General features: G+C 39.1%; 1 protein-coding gene across 1 annotated transcript; it reads right to left on the bottom strand.

Annotated features, from left to right (window-relative positions):
- Positions 1 to 10,589: 10,589 nt before the first annotated feature.
- Positions 10,590 to 11,228, bottom strand: LOC114579788. The gene has a single exon (XM_028695419.1). It carries the CDS (start codon positions 11,139 to 11,141, stop codon positions 10,878 to 10,880), a length of 264 nt encoding a protein of 87 aa, XP_028551252.1. The 5' UTR covers positions 11,142 to 11,228; the 3' UTR covers positions 10,590 to 10,877.
- Between the last annotated feature and the right edge of the window lie 11,725 nt (positions 11,229 to 22,953).

Genomic DNA, 22,953 nt, shown 5'->3' with positions numbered 1-22,953 from the left:
ACCGTTGTCACCGACTACGATATCTCTGACTTCCGTCGCTAGACAACAGTCTTTCCGACATCCATTACTCGCGGACTACAGTCCTTCTGACCCTCGTCTCCCGCCGACTACTATCATTCTGACCTCCATCGCATGTCGACTACGGTCCTCCCGACCTCTGTCACTTACCGACTACAGTCTTTCTGATCTCGATTGCAAAACAATGGTCCTACCAACCTCCGTCGTCTGCCGACTACAATCCTTCCGACCTCCATCGTATGATAACAGTCCTTCTGAACACCGTCACCAGAATACTGTCATTATGATCTCCGTCGCTCACCAAATATAATACTGTCGACCAAACAAATATATCAGTACTAATTATTCCAATTTTTAACATGTAATGCATTCTATATGATGTATATTTATTACATCAAGCCAAGACCTTCCCTCCAATGAAAGGTCTCATTTGTAATCAACTACAAATACTAGTTAATTCATTCAAACTAAGCTAAGCCTAGTGGGTTTTCCCCTTTTTAAGATTTTTCACATAACAGTAGTGGTCTCTTACAAATATTGCACCCCCTCTCTCTCTCTCTTATATGTATGCGTGATGAATTTTCGTAAAAAGCTAAGACGCTAAACTTTATATTTCTCTACCGCCGCGAGTATTCTAGGATAGAACACAAATTTATAACTTAAATGCTTTAATACTTTGAATTTTTAGATTGACAAATTATTTCTAAAGTAAATTATTTTTTTATTACATATCAATAATTAAAAACTAAATTATAACTAATATTAAATCTTGAAAATGATGAAAACATGAAAACAATCAAAATAAAAAAATTCTATGATTAAAACAAATGAAGACAAAGTATGAAGCTAATGTAATAAACAATTACCTCTCACAAAAATTAAATCTAAACGGTGTATTATACAACTCATCGTCATCCGTTAGTTGGGAGCTTTGACAACCAATCAAGATATCTTATGTTTGAGTCTTATATATGTGATGTGTATTAATTTGACTTAATTTATCTGAATATTAAAAAAAAAAAAGAATTATTTATTAAATTGATTGGTATAGAAAATGTTGCCACATAATAAAAATCTGGACATGTATATAATTTTGAAAAAATTGCGTTTAAATTCTTTTATGATCAATTTATTATAACTTCATTCATTTATATTATAAAATTAGACTTCTCCTATATTTTAATTATCCTCAATTTAATCCAAGAAGCTGAGCTTACTTAAGCACTCCTTGTGGAATTTCTTTTAATTAATCAGGGCTTAGCACGCTTTAGCTCCAACAAATTGAAAGGTTTTTTATCTCCATAAGATTTTATTAATTTCCATCCCAACAAATCAGGTTCCAAATTCTACAAGCCTTTTTACAAGAAATTAGAAAAGCATGAACGATTGAACAATTTCTCCGACAGCTTCATATCAGCGCTTCTGCCCCATCCTGGCCCAGCGCCGACGACCCACCCGTTGCCGTGAGTCCGAGACCGCCAAGAAACATTCTACACCGTTGACAGAAAGCTATCTGATCTCCTTCATCTCGATCAGAGCCATCAGCTCGGGCCCCAGCAGCTCAAATACATGACCTTCCGCAGCGAGTCCTCCGCCTGCGCCGGACCCTCCTCCCGGAGCCCGCCGTCGCCTCGCGACCGATCGGCTGCGAACCACGCAGCCGGAATTACGCCGGCTGCTGCAAGTTGCTTCTTCCCGAGCTTTATCGAATCAATTCTGGCGCACCACTGGGCTCCATGCTCCGCGTGGTCACCCCCTAAAACCGCGACGCTCGTAGCCCTCATCACTCTACTAATGCATCCCATTTTCCGGCGAATTCGAGCAAGTTAGCAGAGGATTTTCGCTTTCCTTCGTTTTGCTGGAATTGTATGCGGGTTGTGTGGCGCTTTAAAGAGCGGGACGGCAATCTCAATGCTGGTTTTGGGAAGTGAGGCCTCGCTGAGCTGGAATTTGCTAATTTGGTTTAATTTGGTTACAAAGTTACAAATAAGTCAAAAAAAAAAAAAAAAAATATAATAAAAAATAGGCCACCTCAAATGTAAAATGAAGTTGGCGAAATTAATGTAAGCAAAGAAATTTTTATAAAACAGTTTTCTAGTTAAATTTTTTTAATTAAAAGTTGCTTTCTAAACACTAAGAAAGTAGTCCAATCAAAATTTGAATAACACGTAAAAAAAAAAAAAAGCTTGAATTAGCTTCAGAAAAACTAAGCAACAGCGGCATCATAATACTTGAGATGCCTTTTTTATTGCTTCTTAATTTTGGTACTTGTTTCGTCCTGAAGTATTTGCGGCGGTAGAGAAATATATAGTTTAACGTCTTAGCATTGTACGAAGATCCAACACACAATCAGATAAGTGAGAGGATGTAGCGTTCATAAGAGACACCAGAGTTTTTACGTGAAAAACCCCTGAAAAGGGGGAAAAACCACGGGGTATGGCCCAGTTTGAGTGAATCCACTAGTATTTGTAGTTGATTACAAATGAGGCCTTCTTAGGGAGAAGGTCTTGACTTGATGTCACAAATGTACATTAAATAGAGTGCATTACATGGTTGGAGTTACAATAGATGTATTTGTTTTGTCAGCATGACCATTGTCGATAGGATGGAGGTTGGAAAGACCGTTGTCTGGTGATGGAGATCGAAAGGATCATAGTAGACGACGTAGGTCGGTAGGACCGTAGTCGGCAAGAGACCGGGATCTGAAAGACCGTTGTAGTAGGACGATACTCTGGTAAAACTCTAAGCGTCAGGTAGTGGCCCAGTAGAAGTCCGGGCCTCATGTGGTGTCCTGGTTGAGCACAGGGTCTCAAGTGGCTGTTCGGCGGAGCAACGACGTCAGGCGGTGGTCCGACGGAGGTGAGGGCCTTTGGCAAAGGTGAGGGCCTTTGGCAATGGTGAGGGCCTCTAGCAAAGATGAGGGCCTTTGGCGAAGGTGAGGGCCTATGGCAAAGGTGAGGGCCTTTGGTGAAGGTGAGGGCCTCAGGTGTTGGTGAGGGCCTCAGGTGTTGCTGAGGGCCTTTGGCGAATGTGAGGGCCTCAGGTGGTGGTCCGACGAGGTTCCAACGGTGGTCCGGTGAGGCTCCGGTGGTGGTCCGGCGAGGGTGAGGGTCTCATGTGGTAGTCCGGCGAAGCTCTGGCGGTGGTCCGGCGAGGCTCCCGCAGTGGTCCATCGATGCTCCTGCGGTGGTCCGGTGAGGTTCCGGCTATGGTCGAGGAGGAGCTTCTTCCTTCTCTTCTCCTCTTCTCCTCTTCTCTTCTTGATTGGGTCCCCTTTCAAGAGAAGTGAGGGGTCTATTTATAGATTTTCTTGAGTGACATGCCCTGTAAATAGGTGAGAGATCAAGGGTAAATGGGGAGTGGTTGGATGGACGTCCGATATTGAACCCCTTGATCATGGACCGTTCGTCAGGAATTTGGAGACCTTACAGATTTTGGAATTCAGTCATCTTGGGCTCGTTGGATTCGTCTCGTCGAGCCGTTCGATTCGAGTATAAGCTCGTTAAAATCGGAGACCGTTTGGTAACTCAAATTGTGATTCGAACCTTCCAACATCGCTTCGGGTCCTTGATTTGGGCTCATTTGGGCTCGGATTGAGTCGAATTTGGTGTCGTTTTCGTATTTCCGAGACGCTCAGTTTGACTATAAGCTCCCTGAAATCGGAGTTCAGGTGCTCCTAGATTTAATTTTTGATGTTCCCGACTTGATTTTTGCCTCGAGATTCGCACCCGATCAAGATAATTTCAAGATAACGTATCAGTACTAAAATTTTGTTTTGAAAAACAATAAAAAAAATCATCCTAAATGAAGTCATAAATTCTATCCGAATGTTTTGCTCAATTGGTTGATCCGATAAAATATTTACAATTTAAGTTAGCATATCTATATGCCTATTTCAATAAAATTTTACATGAATTGATTTCTGTAAGGGATTAGTCCAACAACAACACAACTGTTCCAATTCATCTCCAAATGAATTTATATCAAGCTGCTAAAGTGACGATAGAAACCTTGTGACATTATTAATTGACCAAATGAATTTTTAATTTCATGTGCTTATAGCCTTATATACATAATGAGCATGTCATGGAGAGGAGTTGAATGAACCTAAAGATTATTCAATTTAAGGTCATTAAAATGTTTAAATATTGAAAAAACAATGCATGCTAGGCTTGGTTGGTTTTTGATATTGTTGCATATTAGAAAATTCGTGGCACTCAAGATTTTAAAAATCGGATCGAACTGGATTGTTCGATCGGTTCAACCGTGAACTAGTTATAAGGTTGGTAGGTCTATCCTAAAAACCACTTCTATATCAAATTGCTCGGAATCAATCAGAACAGCATGTATGGTTCAACCGGTTAATTAAAACATGGTTCCTTTAAACCGGCCAGTTCAATTGCCTAATCAATTAAATAATTAAGTAAAGCAATTTATAATATTAATGAATAAATTTTAAATAAATTTCACAATTGAACAAAATTAATCTAAATTTAAATATCTTAATTTTAAAATAACTATGGAATTTTTATTATAATTATTTACCCCAAAACACGAATGAAACATCTTCATATCACAATTCAACATTTATGCTCCTTAAAAACCTCATAATCAAATTCTATTGGTCTAATTGGATTTAACTTGTTGAGGTGCTCGATTTGATTATATGCATGCAAGATTTGTAGATCATTTGGTCAATCAATTAGCATCTTGAGACACCTAATTATACTTAAAGTCTTTGATTTGAGTTTATTTTTACTCAAATCATTTTTTTTAATTTATTTTATCCAGATGTTTAGTTGGACTATAAATTTGCTAAAACTGGAAATTAATGATTATGCATTTACTTTAAAATTTTTAATGCAAAATATCGCATCGAGATTCATATTGATTAATTGAATTTTTTTAGTATTATTAATATTAAGTAAAATTCTTTTGATTATGGTCTATTTTTTAGATATCTCAATATCCTATTGAGCAATCTTAGAACTTTTCATATGTTATTAAAAAAAATCACTTGATCAGGCATAAATTTAAAGGCAATGTTATAATGAAAAAAAGAGCAACCTTAGAGCTTTTTGTATGGTATTAAAAAAAATCACTTGATCGGGCATAAATTTAAAGGCAATGTTTTAATAAAAAATGTTTGGAATTATATTTGAAATCATGTGAATTTTTCTCTCGATAAATTTAGTCATGTTTAATGTCTTCAAAAGATGAATATAATGACACACAAAAAATATTAGATATGGGTTCAAATGAGCTAAAATCAAGCATTTGATGTTTAGTTAAAAATTTAATGACATTAATTGGATAATCAAATAATTTTCAAATATTACATGCTTATGTTCAATTTAAGTGTCTCGACAACTTGAATACAAGGAGCTTTGGATCACTTAATTTGAATAGTATTAATATATTTTATATGCTGAAAGTAGGGGTGTCAATTTCGGGTCACGGGTCGGGTTCGGGTCGAACCCGAACTGACCCGGGTGCGAAACGGGTCGACCCTAACCCGACCTGGGTAGAGAAACGGGTCGAAAAACCGAACCCGGACCCGACCCGATTAAACGGGTTGGCTGATTGACCCGGCAACCCGCCGGGTCAACCCGAACCCGACCCGTTTTTGAAACGGGTCGATTTCTGGAACTCGAACCCGACCCGTTTTGAAATCGGGTCGGGTTCAACCCGGATTTTCCGTGTCGGGTACGGGTCGAGTTTTCGTGTCGTGTCAAATATTGACATCCCTAGCTGAAAGACACGTTTATGATCAAGGGGATCAATAGAAGCCATCCAATAGTGTTTTAGGATTTTACCTAAATTTATTAAAATGCCACTATTTGAAAACTACAAATTGAACATCATTCTCTATATGAAAGGAGAACAAGACCTGAATTGGAAAGAGAGGAGGGAGCATAGACATTTGAAGATTTCTTAAGCTTTAATTGATCACTATCATTGCGGGGTAAAATATACGCGCGGCGGTAGAGTTAAAATTCTGCATCTTAGCATTGTACGAATATCCAGCTCACACATAGAGAACACAAGATGTTTTTACATGGAAAACCCTAGAAAGGGGAAAAATCACGGGACCTGGCCTAGTCTGAAATGATTACACTAGTGCTTGGGTAGATTACAATGGGCTAACTCGTCCCTGAGGGAGATCATATTACAAATATCAACTGTTTGGTTAAAATCCAGTGACAAACGAGGAGAAATTACATCGACGCCTGTGGATTGGAAGAAGTTTGATGCTACTTGAAAATTCGGGAGTCAATTGGTAGCCAAGGGTTGGTTTGGCAGAACTTGAGTGTTGGGCGGTGGTCTGGAGAAATTCCGGCATCATATGGTGGTCCAGCAGAACTCTGGGCATCAAGTGATGGTCTAGAAGAACTCTGGGTGTCAAGTGGCGATCCAGTAGAACTATGGGCCTCAGGTGGTGGTATGGTAGATCTTCAGGCCTTAGGTGGTGGTCTGGCAGAACTCCGTGCCTCATGAAGTGGTTAGGTACAAGTCTGGTCCTCAGGTGGTGGTCTGGCAGAGCTCAGGATCTCAAGTGGTGGTCTGGCATAGCTCAGGGCCTCAAGTGCTGGTCCGACGTAGGTGAGGGCCTCAAGTGATGGTCTGGCGGATGTGAGTGCCTCAAGTGGTGGTCCGGTAGAGGTGAGGGACTCAAATGGTGGTCCAACAAAGGTGATGGCCATAAGTGGTGGTCCGGCGGAGCAATGACGTCAAGCGGTAGTCCGATAGAACTCAACTAGTGGTTAAGGAGGAGTAAGGAGGCAAGAGCGATCTCTGATCTCTCTCTTGAATCCTTTGGTTTGGGGTGCCTTTTCAAGAGAAAAGGGGGCTCTATTTATAGATTTTTGTAGTGGCATGGCCCGTAAATAAGTGGGAGATCAAGGGCAAATGGGGAGTGGTTGGATGGACGACCGATGTTGAATCTCTTGATCATGGACCGTTTGGTGGACATTTGAATGTCTTAGTGGTGTTGGAATTTGGTGATATTGGGCTCGTTGGATTTTTCTCATTGAGTCGCTTGATTCGACTATAAGCACATTATGTTTAGAAACTGTTTGGTAATCCAAATTGTGGTTTGAACCTTCTAACCATGCTTTTTAACCATTGATTTGGATTCATTTGGGCTCGGATTGGGTTGAATTTTGTGTCGTTGGGTTCGTATTCTTGAGACTTTTAGTTTGAATATAAGTTTGTTGAAATCGAAGTTCGGATGGTCCCAATTTTAATTTCAGAAGTTCCAACTTGATTTTGTATCGAGATTCATGCATGATCATGATAAAATTTTTAACGACGTATCAACTATAATCGATTCATATCCACACGATCATCAACGTCGAATCACCACCATCAAACCACCTCCATCAGACTATTATCATTCGACCACTATTATTGGACCGCCATAGTCCAACCATTATTTTAGGATCATCGCCATTAGTCCATTTCATCTTGACTATTGCCATTGGACTGTTATTCAGTCTTCCAACCATCATGATTGAACAACTATTTCCCAGCTACAGTCTCCCAACCACATCCCTCAATAATATCAGAACTATCATCACCCAATTATAATCTCATAACCACTATCCATTGATTATAATCTCATTACCACCATAGCTTGAATACTATATCCTGAAGACAATTGCCAAACTATATTCTCCTGACCAATGACACCCAACTACAATCTCTCAACCATTGTCTCCTAAGTAACATCTCCCAACTAAACTTGCATCAATATTGTTGCGTCCTGGAGTATTTGTGACGATAGAGAAATATGAAATTTAACCTCTTAGCATTATATGAACATCCAACACATAATCAGATAAGAGAGAGGGTGTAACATTTATAAAAGACACCAGAGTTTTTACGTGGAAATCCCTGAAAAGGGGGAAAATGACAAGGGTCTGGCCCAGTTTGAATGAATCCACTAGTATTTGCAGTCGATTACAAATGAGGTCCTTTCTTGGGAGAAGGCCTTGGCTTGATGGTGCAGATATACATCATATAGAGTACATTACATGGTGGGAGTTACAATATAGACATATTTATTTGGTTGGCACGACTATAGTCGATAAGATAGAGGTTGAAAAGACCATTGTCGGGTGATGGAGGTCGGAAGGACCATAGTAGGTGACGAAGGTCAGAAGGATTGTAGTCGATTGGAGATAGATGTCCGAAAGATCATAGTTGGCAGGAGACCGGGGTTAGAAATATCATTGTCTGGTGATGGAGGTCGAAAGGATCATAGTAGGAGAAGGAGGTCTGAAGTACCGTAGTCGGTAGGAGTCAGGGGTATGAAAGATCGTAGTTGGCAGGAGATCGAGGTCAGAAAGACCATTTTCTGGTGATGGAGGTCGGAAGGACGATAGTAGGTGATGGAGGTCGAAAGGACCGTAATCGACAGGAGACAGAGGTCCGAAAGATCGTAGTTGGCAGGAAATCGGGGTTAAAAAGACCGTTGTCAGGTGATGCAGGTCGGAAGGACCATAGAAGGCGACAGAGGTCGGAAGGACCATAGTCGACAGGAGATAGGGGTCCGAAAGACCATAGTAGTAGGGTGGTACTTCAGTAGAACTATAGGCATCAGAAGGTGGTCCAGCAGAAGTTCGAGCCTTAGGTGGTGGTCCGACAGAAGTCCAGGCCTCAGGTGGTGGTCTGGTAGATGTCCGAACATCACGTGGTAGTCTTGGAGAACTCTGGGCCTCAGGTGGTGGTCCGGCAAAACCGAGGGCCTCAAGTAGTTGTTCGGAGGAGTTTAAGGCCTCAACTGGTGGCCTGGCGGAGCTCAGGGCCTCAAGTGGTGGTCATAAAGAAGTCCTGCAGGCCTCAGTTTATGGTCCAGTAGAAGTTCGAGCATCACGTGATAGTCCGGGCCTCAGGTGGTGGTCTGACAGAACCTAGGGCCTCAAGTGGTGGTTCGACGGAACTTAGGTCCTCAAGTGGTAGTCCGGCGGAGCTCGGGCCTCAGGTGGTGGTCTGGTGGAGCAACGACGTCATGTGGTGGTCCGGCGGAGGTGAGGGCCTCATGTGGTGGTTCGATGGAAAACCGACATCAGGCGGTGATCCGGCGGAACTCAAACGGTGGTCCTGCGGAACTCAGGCAGTGGTCGAGGAGGAGGCAAGAGTGATATCTGATATCTCTCTTGCTCTCTTGCTTGGAGCCTCTCCTTTTCAAAAGAAAGCAGGAGTCTATTTATAGATTTCTGGAGTCGCATGTCCCGTAAATATATGAGAGATCAAGGGTAAATGAGGAGTGATTGGATGGACGGTCGATATTGAATCCCTTGATCGTGGATCGTTTGTCAGACATTTAAAGGTCTTAATGATGTCGGAATTCGGCGATCTTGGGCTCATTGGATTCGTCTCGTCGAGCCGCTCAATTTGACTATAAGCACGTAATGTTTGGAAACCGTTTGTTAATCCAATTTGTGGTTCAAATCTTCCAAAAACTCTTCGGGTCCTTGATTTGGACTCATTTGGGCTCGGATTGAGTCAAATTTAGTGTCATTAGGTTCGTATTTCCAAGACGCTCAATTCGACTGTATGTTTACTGAAATCAGAGTTCAGATGGTTCCAATTTTAATTTCGAAAGTTCCCAACTTGATTTTGCATCGAGATTCGTCCAAGATCAAGATAATTTCTTGAGGATGTATCAAGTACCCTTTGTGGCTTTTTACACTAACACATGCTAACTCTAGCTCCTGACATAAAAACCAATATTTATAATAAATTCTTGGCTCTTTCATCTCCTCTACTCAAAGGATAAATACTTGAAGACTCTTCAAAACTCCACCATTGAATTCATTCTCTACAATTTGTGCCTGCTATATTGTATAAAAACCTCCCTCAATCACCGGGATGGAAATCACTCATAAGCTTTGACAAACACTAGTGCAATTCTTTCAATTAGATCATATCCAGTAATTTTTTTGCTTAACAAAAATTTTCATGTAAACACTCTAGCATCTCCTTTGCAGCCTTATTTTATCTATTTATTTTTATTAATTCTTCTTATAAAATTAAAATATTATAATTTTTATCTTTACCATCACAAATATTCTTAACACTCAACTCCGGTCATATATTCGTTTTTTTCAATAAATTTACAAAATTTAGAGGGTAGATAAGTTTCACGAATTTTCTACTTACGTCTCCGTGTCCATTTTTAATTGGATGGGATATGAATCTAGATGTTCTTGACATAAGTGAGATATTTTTAGCTGATCAAATTCAGCTTATAAAATCAGATGAAATCCTTTATAAAATATCAAAAATAAGGAAACTAAATTATAATTTTAATTAAATATTGAAAACGATGGAACAATGGAAATTAGCAAAATTATTATTTTTTTAAGAATAAAATGAAGATCGAGGTACTCAAAAAATTATTGAGGTTCTTTAATCTTTACAGTTTAGATAATCTCCCAACTTATTTCATGTCAATAATTCTCTCTCTTATAATTAATCAGCGATTTGCAAGAATTATTGCTCTCTGATTTATCGTTTAGCTTTTCTTTGTTAGCTAAGAAATCAATCTTTCAACTGCAAAAAAATTTCGGAATTAAGAGGCTTCTTATCTTCAAAGATTTTATTTATGTCCAATCCGAACAGATAAGGCTCCCTTTTCTAAAAGTTTTAAGAGAAAAAGCATAAAAGATATGAACAATTTCTCCAATATCTTCAGAGTTCAGATCTGCGCTTCTGATCCATCCTGACCCACGCCCCGACGACCTGACGGCCGATCGTCGCCGTGAGTCCCTGATCGACGATAACCACTCTACATCGTCACTTTTCCCCCTTTACAGAAAGTTATTCGATCTCCTTCATCTCGATCAGGAGCATCAGCTGGGCCCCCAGCAGCTCAAATACATGACCTTCCGTAGGGAATCCTCCGCCTGAGCGCGGCCCTCCTCCCGGAGCCCGCTGTCACCGCGTGACCGATCGGCGGCCAACCAGGCAGCCGGAATAACTCCGGCTGCCGCCAGTCGCTCCCTCCCAAGCTTCATCGAATCAATCCCGGCGCTCCACTTGGCACCGTGCTCCGCGTGGCCAGCCCCTACAACCGCCACGCTCGTAGCCATCCACAACCTACTCATGTATCCCATATTCCGACGATCTAAATTCCGGCGAATACGCGCAAGTTAGCAAAGGATTTCTCGCTTTCGTTCGATTAGTGGGAATTGCCTGCGGGTTGTGTGGCGCTTTAAAGAGTGAGAACGGCAATCCCAATACCGGTTTTGGGAACTGGTTTCCGGTGTTATCCGATAAGATATGCTGCCCGATATATTCGCGAGATAATTGAACGGTGATTAGTGATTTCGATCGAAGTACATTTAATGAGTAGGTCGATCATGGCCGTGGAATTTGTAGATCATGACTGTTGAATTGGTTCTCGGATTCTTCAGTCGTCGATGGCGATCGGGTTACAAGTGGCAGCCTTATCCTTTAGTGCGGGGGTGAGTCATTGCGGTCGCTTTTGGTAGGGTCCACCACTTTTATGGCGGGTTCGTGGTGGGTCCACTTTTGAATGTTTTTTAATAAAGTAATATTACTTTATTCAAACGTGGGCCCAATAGGGACCTGCACGTATCGGGCTTTCTGGGCCAGAAGTGAACCACTGCAGATGGATATGGTGATCCATTTCAGTGGGCAATGGGCAATCGGCAATGGATAGCCTGTTTTTGTTTGCGGGTGTAGAAGTAGTCAAATATTTAGATTTTTTGTTTATTTTTTTTAGTAATATATTTATAATTTGAAAGAAAATTATTCCTTTTTTTAATAAATTCAATACCAACATAATAGCTTATATGATCAAAATAGATTGCATTAAACTAAAATATTCATCAATTTTTTTTTACATGTGTCTGAAATTTCTTATATCAAAATAAAAAGTACTATATGTGAGAAACACTGATGCCAGTTTTAAAATTTTTTTATTTCAACACAAGTATTATGTTTGAATAAAAAAGGTTATATGTGATAAAATTTTATATGTTGGACAATTATCAACTAAATAAATAATTTTATTTGAATAAAATATTAAATTATATAAATCTTAAGTTAGTAAAAAATTAATATTTAATGAGAAATTTTATTTCCATATATTTATAGAATTTGAACTATTAAAAAATGATGCTCAATTTTATGTTTAATCTTACACAACAAGTTATATATAGGAGAATTTATGGCAATAGAGTGAATATTTTGTGTCTTAGCATTATTCAAAATTGTACAAATAAAAATAAATATCATAAGAGATGAAAGAGTCAATTATATGAAAAACTCTAAAAAGAAAACAAAAAGTCTGACCCAATTAAAACAATCCTCTATTTATATTATTCCCCCTAAGTGGATGTGGGATTATAAGATTGGCCTCCTATTAGTGTAATAAAAATCACGATAGAAGTAATAAGAGGTGATTGCCATTTGTGTGGACTGACACCCTTAAAGGAGATCCAATAATAAAGGTTCTTTGTGTTAGTTGACTATGGACATTAATCTTGGTTGGTGAAAGACGATGATGGTCAATTGATGATGGTGATCAAATAATGAAAATCTAGTAATTATAGTCTTGTGATGCTACTCTTGTAGTGATGGTAAGAAAAAAGTAATATGCATGGTAATGGTGCTCTAGAGATAGTAGAATAGTAATGGTGGTATAGTGATAATGATGAAACAAATATGATATGACAATGAAGATATATCGATGTTTGTCGGGCAACCTCAATCAAGTGATAGTAATTAGGCGACAACAAGTGAACAATGGCAATTGAAAAACCTTAGTTTGACAAAAAATAATCTTTATTGGTGATTGTAACCATTGATCATTAGTCATATCTTTAGAATTCTTCATATTTCTGAGCTCTCTCCAATTTAAGATTTTTCTCTTTTGCAAAATAAAATATATTTATAAATTTTTAGAATAGCATTTTGGGTTTTTTAGTCAAAATCCCCAAATATTGTATTGGACATCATATGTTAATCCGATTGCCCATAGAGGATTCTTTAAGAATTTAAATGCTTTAATGAACTTAAAATGGAGTGAACTTGGGATTGTTATTGAAATCATTTTTTTGATTATAAACTTTGAAGATTTGGAGATCACTTAGCTTATATTGTACTTGAATGTTTTCAATTACACTTTGGGTACTTGATTTACATTCATTTGGACTTGATCTCATAAAAATAAGGCGCTTGATGGGGCAAAAGAATATAAGAAAAGTTGAGTGTAGTTAGGCCCTGCTAAAACATACCCAATAAAATAAAATAGAGAAATGCAAAATGTTCTCCATAATACAACCCAATCCCCCAAATCTACATATCAATCAAAATCTAATATAATATATAAATAGATATATTATATTATATATTATTTGAAATATTTGGTAGGGTGAAATCTAATTCATTAAGATAATTTACTTTATTTGGTTGAATGTACTAATTTTATGGGGAAAGAGGAGGGAAAACATTCAACAATTGTTGCAAGTTCTTTTTTTTTTTAATAAAAACCCCGCGGCATGGGCCTACGCGTTAATTTTAAAACAGCAATATAAATCCTTAAGGAATTCAAGCCCTCTAAAGGTACATCACTTGAAACAAAACCTATGGGCCATGAAAATCAAAACTAAGATACATTAAGCAAACCACACAAAAGCTCAAAATAAAAAACCAATAACAAGAAACAAAGGCCACAAACAAACAAGCCGAACTCTACAGAAAGCTGAAAAGCACCGAGCAAAGCCACCAACAGCAACCGAAACCTGCAAGGACAAATAAGACAGCAAGCTAAGAAAGAAAACTTGCAACAGCCACCAACCTTGCTAACAGTCCACCCATCACCAAACCAAGATAAAAAGAATAAATTATCTTCTAGATTTCCTCCTACAACATTTACTTCCACGTGAAAAAACTTTTTCGGAAACCTTGCAAACATCTAATCCATACAACTCCTAAATAGAGTCAACTTCCTCAACGTTCAAATCCTCACACCCCTCGCCAGAAGATGAAAGATATCCATCATGCCAAACCGATTGCCCAGAACTTGTTGTTCCCAAATTAGAGACAAAAATGGAGTTTAAACCATTGGGGGACATGACAGTTAGGGGCACTTCATATACCTAACCAACCACATCAACATCATTATGACCCGAAACAACAACTTCCTCCGCACCAGTCTCCTCCACTGCATTATCAGTTAAAGTCAAAACAGCCCATGCCTTCTCCATCACATTATCACCATGAAGCTTCCCCCCATCCACCAAAGTGGGAATCAGAGTAACAAATCCACCACCACTTATAAATTCAAACTCATTCGGTTCCTCAACAACATAACGCAAAGGAGACAAAGCACCTTGCTCACAAGTTAACAAAACATCTTTATCAATATTACAGTTAATCATCATCGGGTCCACTATTTTAAGAGAGGGAGCAGAAACCACAGCTTCAGGCAGATTAACTGCATCCTTTCCAACTAAAGGGGAATTAGCATCCCCAATATCAGCCACCGGATGACTCAAAGGCTGAGACGAAATCACAACACAGTCATCAACAACAATAGGGTTTCCACCCGAAAGAATAGGCTCCACATAAATTCCATTATTAACACCCTCATTCACCTCTAAACCAACAACATTGGAATCACGAGTTAATGAAGGGTTAAGATATGTCATTCAGCTTTAGAATGACCAAGAAGTTTACAGTGATTACAATAATGAGGAAATTCCTCCAATTCAACACGTTGCATGAATCCCATAGTTTCCGAGCCAACCCAAACTTGATCAACATACTTCTTTGTAACATCTAATTCTACAAGCACAGGGGAAACAGAGGGCCTCAAACAATTGGATGTGGCATTATCCGTCCGCAAAGGCCGGCCAAACAACGAACTAAGCCCATGTAAAATTCTAGGAGTAAATAAGTGTGGACGAAGATGAGGAAAGGATACCCAAATGGGTATAGTAGGAGAATCTATGTCAACATCTAAGAGGGGAGTCCATTTAACCAACTTCATATAATAGTTGCCAACGAAGTAAGAACGGTGCGAGAAAATACAGCAATAGTCAAGATCATTCATAAGTTTAATCAAAACATTTTTGGAATTAAGCAAAGTGACAGAAAAATCACCACAAAGCTTAAGTTGAAAGAAAAACTTGCGGATAGCATCCAACGAGGGCCGCCTACTAGGAAACTTGCCAACCAATGCAAACTCAAATGGTACAGCTAAAGCCATCATTTCTTCATCAAAAATCCATAAAGCAGGTAATCCATGGCAAGAAGAAATTTTAAGGTAGGGGAACTCCGAAGAGTGCGAATCCCAGGATAACGCATCACGAAAAGAACGCGATTTGAATTTCCCTTCCAAAAAACTAGGGTCAACCACGCGATTAACAACCATTCAGCCGAAAATCACAAGGAAAGGGAAGAGATTACCGAGCAAACGCAGACCGAGAAGATTAAACCCCCTAAAACCTTAGGCAGGCGACGTAGGCACATCTTCGCCCGTAGAGATGATTTTTCCAAGTTCATGGTCCATTTTAAGTTCATGGTCCATTTTAAAGGTGAAACACTTAGGGCGGAACTTCTATGGCTATAATGAGTTCATGGCTGATTTAAAAGGAGATAGGCTAAAATACACTACATGAGATTGCAATCTCAATTTCCACAATTGAGAAATCTCCCAAAACCCGTGGAATCTCATAGCTCCATCTTCAGCATCAAACACCTTAAACCTCATTTGTTTCAGCATTTTTTTTTCCTTTTTTGTTTAGAAATAGAGAAATTATTTTTTTTATCGCTGTTTGGATGGGACGCTTCTATGGAAATGCTTTTTAGGGAACTTCATTTTTTTATTGTTTTGAGAAAATTTTTGGTATTTATTTCTTTGTTAGAAAACTTCATTCTCTTAACCATTGTTTCTAAAATTATCTTTAACTACAAGAGAGGAAGAATCAAACGAAGCGTTAATCATTTACCGCCAACTTCCAATGTCTTATATGTTTCGACCATAAAAGCTGTTGAAACCAATGGCAAGAAGGAGATTTGAGATACCATCGAGAAGATCAGAGGGTTTGATTTGAAAGTGATATCGTACCACTACATGACATGGCAGAAAAAGATGTTGATGATACTTGTGGAGAAGTTATGATGGGAGATCCCTAAGCACGATTGTAAGGCGCTTGAGAACTTTTGCATCTAAAAATAGTGAAATAATAATAATAAATGATCCCAAACGAAACCTAAAGTTTTTCTTTTCATGATTTCTTCAATGAATTTAATGGACCACGTATGTCAACAATAAACAAAATTATTACGTGTGATCACCGAATGTCGTCCGGAGGCCAATCAAGACGCACAACATCACTAATACGTTGTGTATCATTATTATGTACCGTTGCGTATCAGATAATGTAGCGTTTCCTGATTGACCTTCAAACATTCCGGTGACCATAGGTAATAATCTCTCCAACAATGAATGGGGAAAAAGCTATACCTTAAGCTTTCTACACTATCTCAATAAAAAAGGGGAAAATTGCTACTGTCAATTATTAAAAAACTATATCCCTTAATGAGATGTGTTTAAAAATTAAAATCTTAGATATCATAAGATTTTGGAAGCAGTACGCTGAAAGGAAGATTTTTCATGTTTTTGAACACCAAAGAGTAGACTACTTATGCATTTCATTTTAGTTGGAGAATTAATTACGCCAACTTGGTGTTTCTCCATATAAAAACTTGATGACTCATCCAACTACTTTAATAACTAAATAATAAATAAAAGTACTGTACTCTTTTTTTTTAATATTTAAATCAATTAAAAAATTCATACACGTATTATATAAATAAGCTTTAAATTTAAAAAATTTTAATTAGCAACTAAAGCTCTTAATCAACAAATAAAAATAAATTACCACTTACAATTTTGTTTAGAAACAAAATGATATGAGGACAAGCACTGATTAAATTTTAAATTTGATATGGAAATCCAGCTTTCTTGAACAGTTAGTAGATTGCTAGTATTTTTTCTTATTTCATTAATAAGAACCGTGATATGAATTGCTGGCGTGCATGATTTACTAGTCCAACATATAGATATTATTTTGTGCCACAAAATTTTTCAAAAACTAAACATTTATTTTTGAACGACATAAATTTCAATGTTAAAAATAAGGGGAGCAAATGAACATCTCTTGAAAATGTACTTGATTAATACGAATCTTGAGGTAATATTTATGTTAAAAATTTTAAATTAAATTCAAGATAATCTAAACTCTAATTTCAGCAAAATTATAATTGGATTAAGTTTCTCAACAACATGAATGCATCAACGCCACAAATGATTAAATTTCAGTCCAAATGAATAAAAATCAATCATTTGAAATGTATTTGGAACTTCTGATTATTAGTTGAAGGACCAAATGGTTTTCAAATCTTACATGCACATAATCAAACTGAGTGACTTAATGGTAAGAATTGAATGGCGAGTGACTTAATGGTAAAAATTGAATGAGCATAAGATCATTCAATTAATGATACCATTAAGGAACTCAAATGTTGGATAAATAATTTATAATAAAAAATCAATATAGAATAATTGTTAGAGTTTTGTATTCCAGTCAAATCTATCAAAATACCCCTCTCAAAATTCTAAAAGGCCATATTTTATACGTGGAGGAAGGTTCAATAACTGAGAGAGCTAAAAATCTATATTATATTTTCCAACAATCACCACTAATGACCATTATCAACAATCACCACTAATGACCACTATCAACTTCTCCAAACTTCTATTATCTTACTATTATCGCATGACTGCTAACATCCAGCAGTGTTATCTGACCATAACTATCTACTTGTAGACACACAATTTCTATAATTCCTATAACAAATAGATAATTATTGTCAATGGTGTAATCACATCTTCTTCAATTATAGAGAAGGGTGGATTTTAATACATTTAACAATACAATGGATCATTACAACTGATTTAGACCACATGATTTTTTTTTCTTCTTTTCTTGAATTATCAACATTAAATTTTGGGCCCTTTTAACTTCCATCCATGAGTCATAAATCTTTAAATAAATTTAAGACATTAAATAAATATTTTATTATCATAAATTTTCTAAAGACATAAAATATATTAGTTGATATCATGCCACCTAATCTAGATTATCAATTTACCTAAGATAAGATTAATATTCAGAAAGTGAAAATAAGTGTTACGTATCTCACATTGGTTTGTTAGTTATGTTTGGCTCTAAACTAAAAGGTCATGATTTCGAGTCTCATGTATATATGTTGTGTATGTTTGGGCGCTGCTTTTAATTTGGAAAATGGGTGAGGTTCCGATCAACTCGAAAACCCAAAAGCAACCCAAAACTGATACATGTAGCACTCATCACGATCACCCTCTCCTTTGTGCTCACCGTTTGGCACACTTGCGCTCCCATGCTCGCCCTCGCGCTAGCGCGCTGACATGCTCGCCCATGTGCTAGCACTCATACTCGCACCCATGATGCACTGCCCCACCAGTGTTCGCATTGTGCTTGCACCCCGTGCTAGTTCACGGGCTGCCCCCTCACTCTCATGGCCTCATTTGCTTGCTGCTCGCCCTTGCAGCATCGCAGGCATAGAGCCTCAAGGGTTAGCTAATCGGGTCAGATCAACTCAAGTTTGAGCCGGGTCGAGTCTGTTGAAGACAGATCAGTTTTGAGTTGGATCCAAACCCGACAGAAATACCCATTTTAACACCAACTACATGAGTCTATAGATTGGAGAAGAAATCCTCTATCAGCTCATCCACAACTCTTAAAACGCTCTCCTTGAAACCATCAAGTCGCCCGTAAGCTCTGTTAGGGTTTGCTGCGTGAGCTCTGCTATGGCTTCACCCTAGCTTTCTTCGGTGGTGATTTGCCAGGGATACTTGCTGGTGTCATCTTCCTTCAATCATCTAGGAAAGTTTTCCTTATTCTCTGGTTGTGGCCTTTATTTTGTTGGTTTGATTTTATTTTCTTTCCGGCGTGTGTTCGGCATGGCGCCGAAGCTTTGTGACCCGAGTTTTTTAGAGGGTTCTTCTTCGTCTCGTTCTTTTTTATATGTTCTTTCTGGCTCGTCTGTTGCTTCTTTCCCTGAACTTAGGGTTTCCTATTTTCGTGGATTACCCTCACTTTGGATCTCGGATGAGGAGATCAATGCTTTGGCTGCCCCTTTCCAGTTTTCGTTGGTTGGTTTCATTCTTACAAAACGTCCATCTCTGGATTTTATACGAAGATTTTTCTTTAATCTCAAATTGAATGGGGAATTTTCGGTCACCCTGCTGGATCTGAAGCATATGCTTATCAAGCTGAAAAATGATCTTAATTATTATTGTGTGTTTTGCCATAGATCCTATTTAGTGTTTAACTGTTTTATGAAGCTTACCAAGTGGTCGCCACTTGTGGATATCGGGGTTGAGTCGTCGATCATTCCCATTTGGGTTTATTTCCCTCATTTGCGCCCTCACCTTTTCTCTCGCCGTATACTTCACGGTTTGGGTTTGCTCTTTGGCAAATCCTTGAAAATTGATACCGCAACCTCAATTTGTTCTAGGCTAACCCTAGCTCATGTTTTGGTAGAGTTGGATGTTACTAAGTCTTACCCTGATAATTTTTTGTTAGGCCCCAAGAAGTCTGGCTATGTTCAGCAAGTAATTTTTGAGGATTTCCCTCAATTTTATGGCTCTTGTAAGTGTTTTAGGCATTTGTTCGGTCACTGTCGTCCTGCTGCTGAGCCGTTGATTTCAGGCAAGGTTGCCTCCTCTCTTCCCCGTGAGGCTGATCAGCCTATTCTTAATTCCAAAAACATTCCTGGTTCTAGTGTATTGCCTGGGGTGCCTTTAGTTATTGAGGAGTTTGTCTTGCCTATTATGGAGAATCCTGTTATTGCTAAGGAGATTGAGGATATTAACTTAGTGAATGTTGAGTCTGTGGAAACTTTGGCTGCTACATGTGATGCTAGCCCCATAGCTTTGGTCGTTGAAGGCCAGTTTGTTGGTGTTTTGGTCCCCTCCCCGTCTGCCCCTCTTGAGCGTGAGGTTGGGAGTGGAGTTTTTGAAGGAAATGCCCTTGGTTTCTTCTTTTTATACTCCAAATTTTCGTGGTGTGGGAGAGTTGAATTGTCACACTAATTGTAATGGTAACTTATCGTGTGGGACGGCTGTTGTGCTTGCTAGGACTAACCTGTTTGTGGAATCTGTTGAACATTTGGTTGCTGCATATGATGTGTCTTCTCCTATCAATGAATTGGTTCCTATGCAGTTGGTTGAAACTTCTTATGTTTCTCCTGTGCAGTTGGATTTGGAGGGTTCTGTTTTGTCGTCCCCTCCAGCTCCTCAGCTGTCGTCTGGTGGAATTTTTATTGAAGTCCCTATATCTCTCATATCTAATGAGGAATTAAAATGTCATTTAAAGTCTTCTTTGAATCTGAGTTGTCTTGACCAAATTGATTGGTTGAAGGGGTCGGACTCTTTTAGTAGTGATGATGAACCTGGAGCTGATGGTACGTTACAGATTGTTCGGCCTGTTGTCCCTATTACCTCTCGTGCTAGGGGTAAATGTGGCAGAAAATAAATTTGTGGCTTGTGTTTCGGTTTGTCCCTTTGGATTGCTTATGTTGGCTGCTTTGATGGATGGGTTTACCCCTTTGCTTTTGGTTGCTGTGGTTGGAAGGTTGTGGATTTTGTTGTTTTGGTTGCCCATTTCAATCAGTTTTGATATGGACGATGAGGAAGCAACTCTGCTGCGAGCGTTGTGGATGGCCAAGATTGGTTGGCAACCTGGGTGACTCGTTTTGCTGATTTGGCAGCTTCTCGCTTTCGATTTTGTTATCTATCATGGATGGTCCCACCCTGGCAACCCGATGGTGGTCTGAGTCCCCGAAGTTCTTATGACTCCCATCCATTTTTCAATTTCTTTTCTTCTTGTTTATTACTTGTAATTTATTGTTGTGGCCCTATGTGGGGTCTTTGATTGCATCCTTTCTTTTTTAATGTAAACCTTTTCCAAAAAAAAAAAAACTCTTAAAACACTGCTTTCCAGCTAGCATTTGCAAATTGCATCAAATGTTATGAAATAATAAAAAATTTAATCGTTGGTATTTTGCAGTAGTTTAAACATAGCAATTCTTTATTGCAGTGATTTTTTTATTTTTATTTTTTAAACTATTTAATCAATAAAGACAAATTGATATTCATATTACATACACATCTATAACATTATTGATACGTCATCACGAAATTATCTTGATCGGGCACGAATCTCGGCGCAAAAATCAAGTTGGAAACTTCAAAAATTAAATTCGGAAGCACCTGAACTCCGATTTCAGCAAACTTGCAGTCAAACTGAGCGTCTCGAAAATACAAACCCAACAACTCCAAATTCGACTCAATCCGAGTCCAAATGAGTCCAAATCAAGGACCCGAAGCGTTGTTGGAAGCTTCATAACACTGTTTGAGTTACCAAACGGTCTCCGATTTTTACGAGCTTATACTCGAATCGAACGGCTCGACGAGACAAATCCAACGAGTGAAAGATCGTCGAATTCCCACATCTCTAAGACCTTCAAATGTCCAATGAATGGTGCACGATCGTAGGATTCGATATCGGTCGTCCATTTGACCACTCCCTATTCGTCCCTGATCTCACGCCTATTTACGAGCTATGCCACTCCAGAAAATCTATAAATAGAGCCCTCATTCTTCACAAAGGGGAAGCAAGAAGAGAAGAGGAGAAGGAAGAGAAGGAAGAAGCTCCTCCTCGATCACCGCCGGAACTTTGCCGGACCACCACAGGAGCCTCGTCGGACCACCGCCAGAGCCTCGCCGGACCACCGTCGGAGCCTCGCCAGACCACCGCCGGAGTTTCGCCGCACCACTATTTCAAGGCCCGACGTTCAGGCCCGATGTTCAGGCCCGACGTTCTGCTGAAGGCCCTATATTCTGCTCAAGTCCCGACGTTCTGCTGAAGGCTCAATGTTCTACTCAAGGCCCGACATTCAGGCCTGATGTCTTGATCTGAGGCCCTCACCTTCGCCAGAGGCCCTCACTTTTACTAGCGGTCTTCACCTTCGCCAAAGGCCCTCACCTTTGCCAGAGGCCCTTGTCTTCGCCAGATCATCATCAAAGGTCGTGTGCTCCACCAGAACATCACATGAGGCTCAGACTTCTGTCGGACCATTTCTTGAGGCCTTGAGCTCCACCAGGCCACCACCTGATGCCCACAGTTCTCCCAGAATACTGCCGACTACGGTCATTTCGACCTCCGTCGCCTACTATGGTCCTTCCGACCTCCATCACCAGACAACGGTCTTTCTGACCCAAGTCTTCTGCAGACTACGGTCTTTACGACCTCCGTTGCCTACTACGGTCAGTCCGACCTCCGTTGCCTACTACGGTCCGTCCGACCTCCATCAACAGACAACGGTCTTTCTGACCCAGGTCTCCTACCGACTACGGTCCTTCCGACCAAACAAACATATATATGTAACTCATACCATGTAATGCAATCTATATGATGTATATTTGCTACATCAATACAAGGTCTTCTCCAAAGGAAGGGCCTCATTTGTAATCAACTGCAAATACTAGTTGATTCATTCAAATTGGGCCAGGCCTCGTGGTTTTTTCCCCTTTTCAGGGGTTTTCGACGTAAAAACTATGGTGTCTCTTATGAATGTTTCACCACCTCTCTTATCTGCTTGTGTGCTGGATCTTCGTACAATGCTAAGATGTTAAACCATATATTTCTCTACCGCCGCGAATATTCCAGGACGCAACAATTATAACATTATTCTTCGATCTTTTTGCAATTTGTATTTTAGTTTTAAATTTTTTATCCATTTCCTTTTTTCTTGTTATATATATATATATATATATATATATAG

Source organism: Dendrobium catenatum, unplaced genomic scaffold (genome assembly GCF_001605985.2).
Source record: "Dendrobium catenatum unplaced genomic scaffold, ASM160598v2 fragScaff_scaffold_633, whole genome shotgun sequence".
NCBI lineage: Eukaryota > Viridiplantae > Streptophyta > Magnoliopsida > Asparagales > Orchidaceae > Dendrobium > Dendrobium catenatum.
Note: the sequence above shows the minus strand (reverse complement) of the source record. Positions and strands in the feature narration are given on the sequence as shown.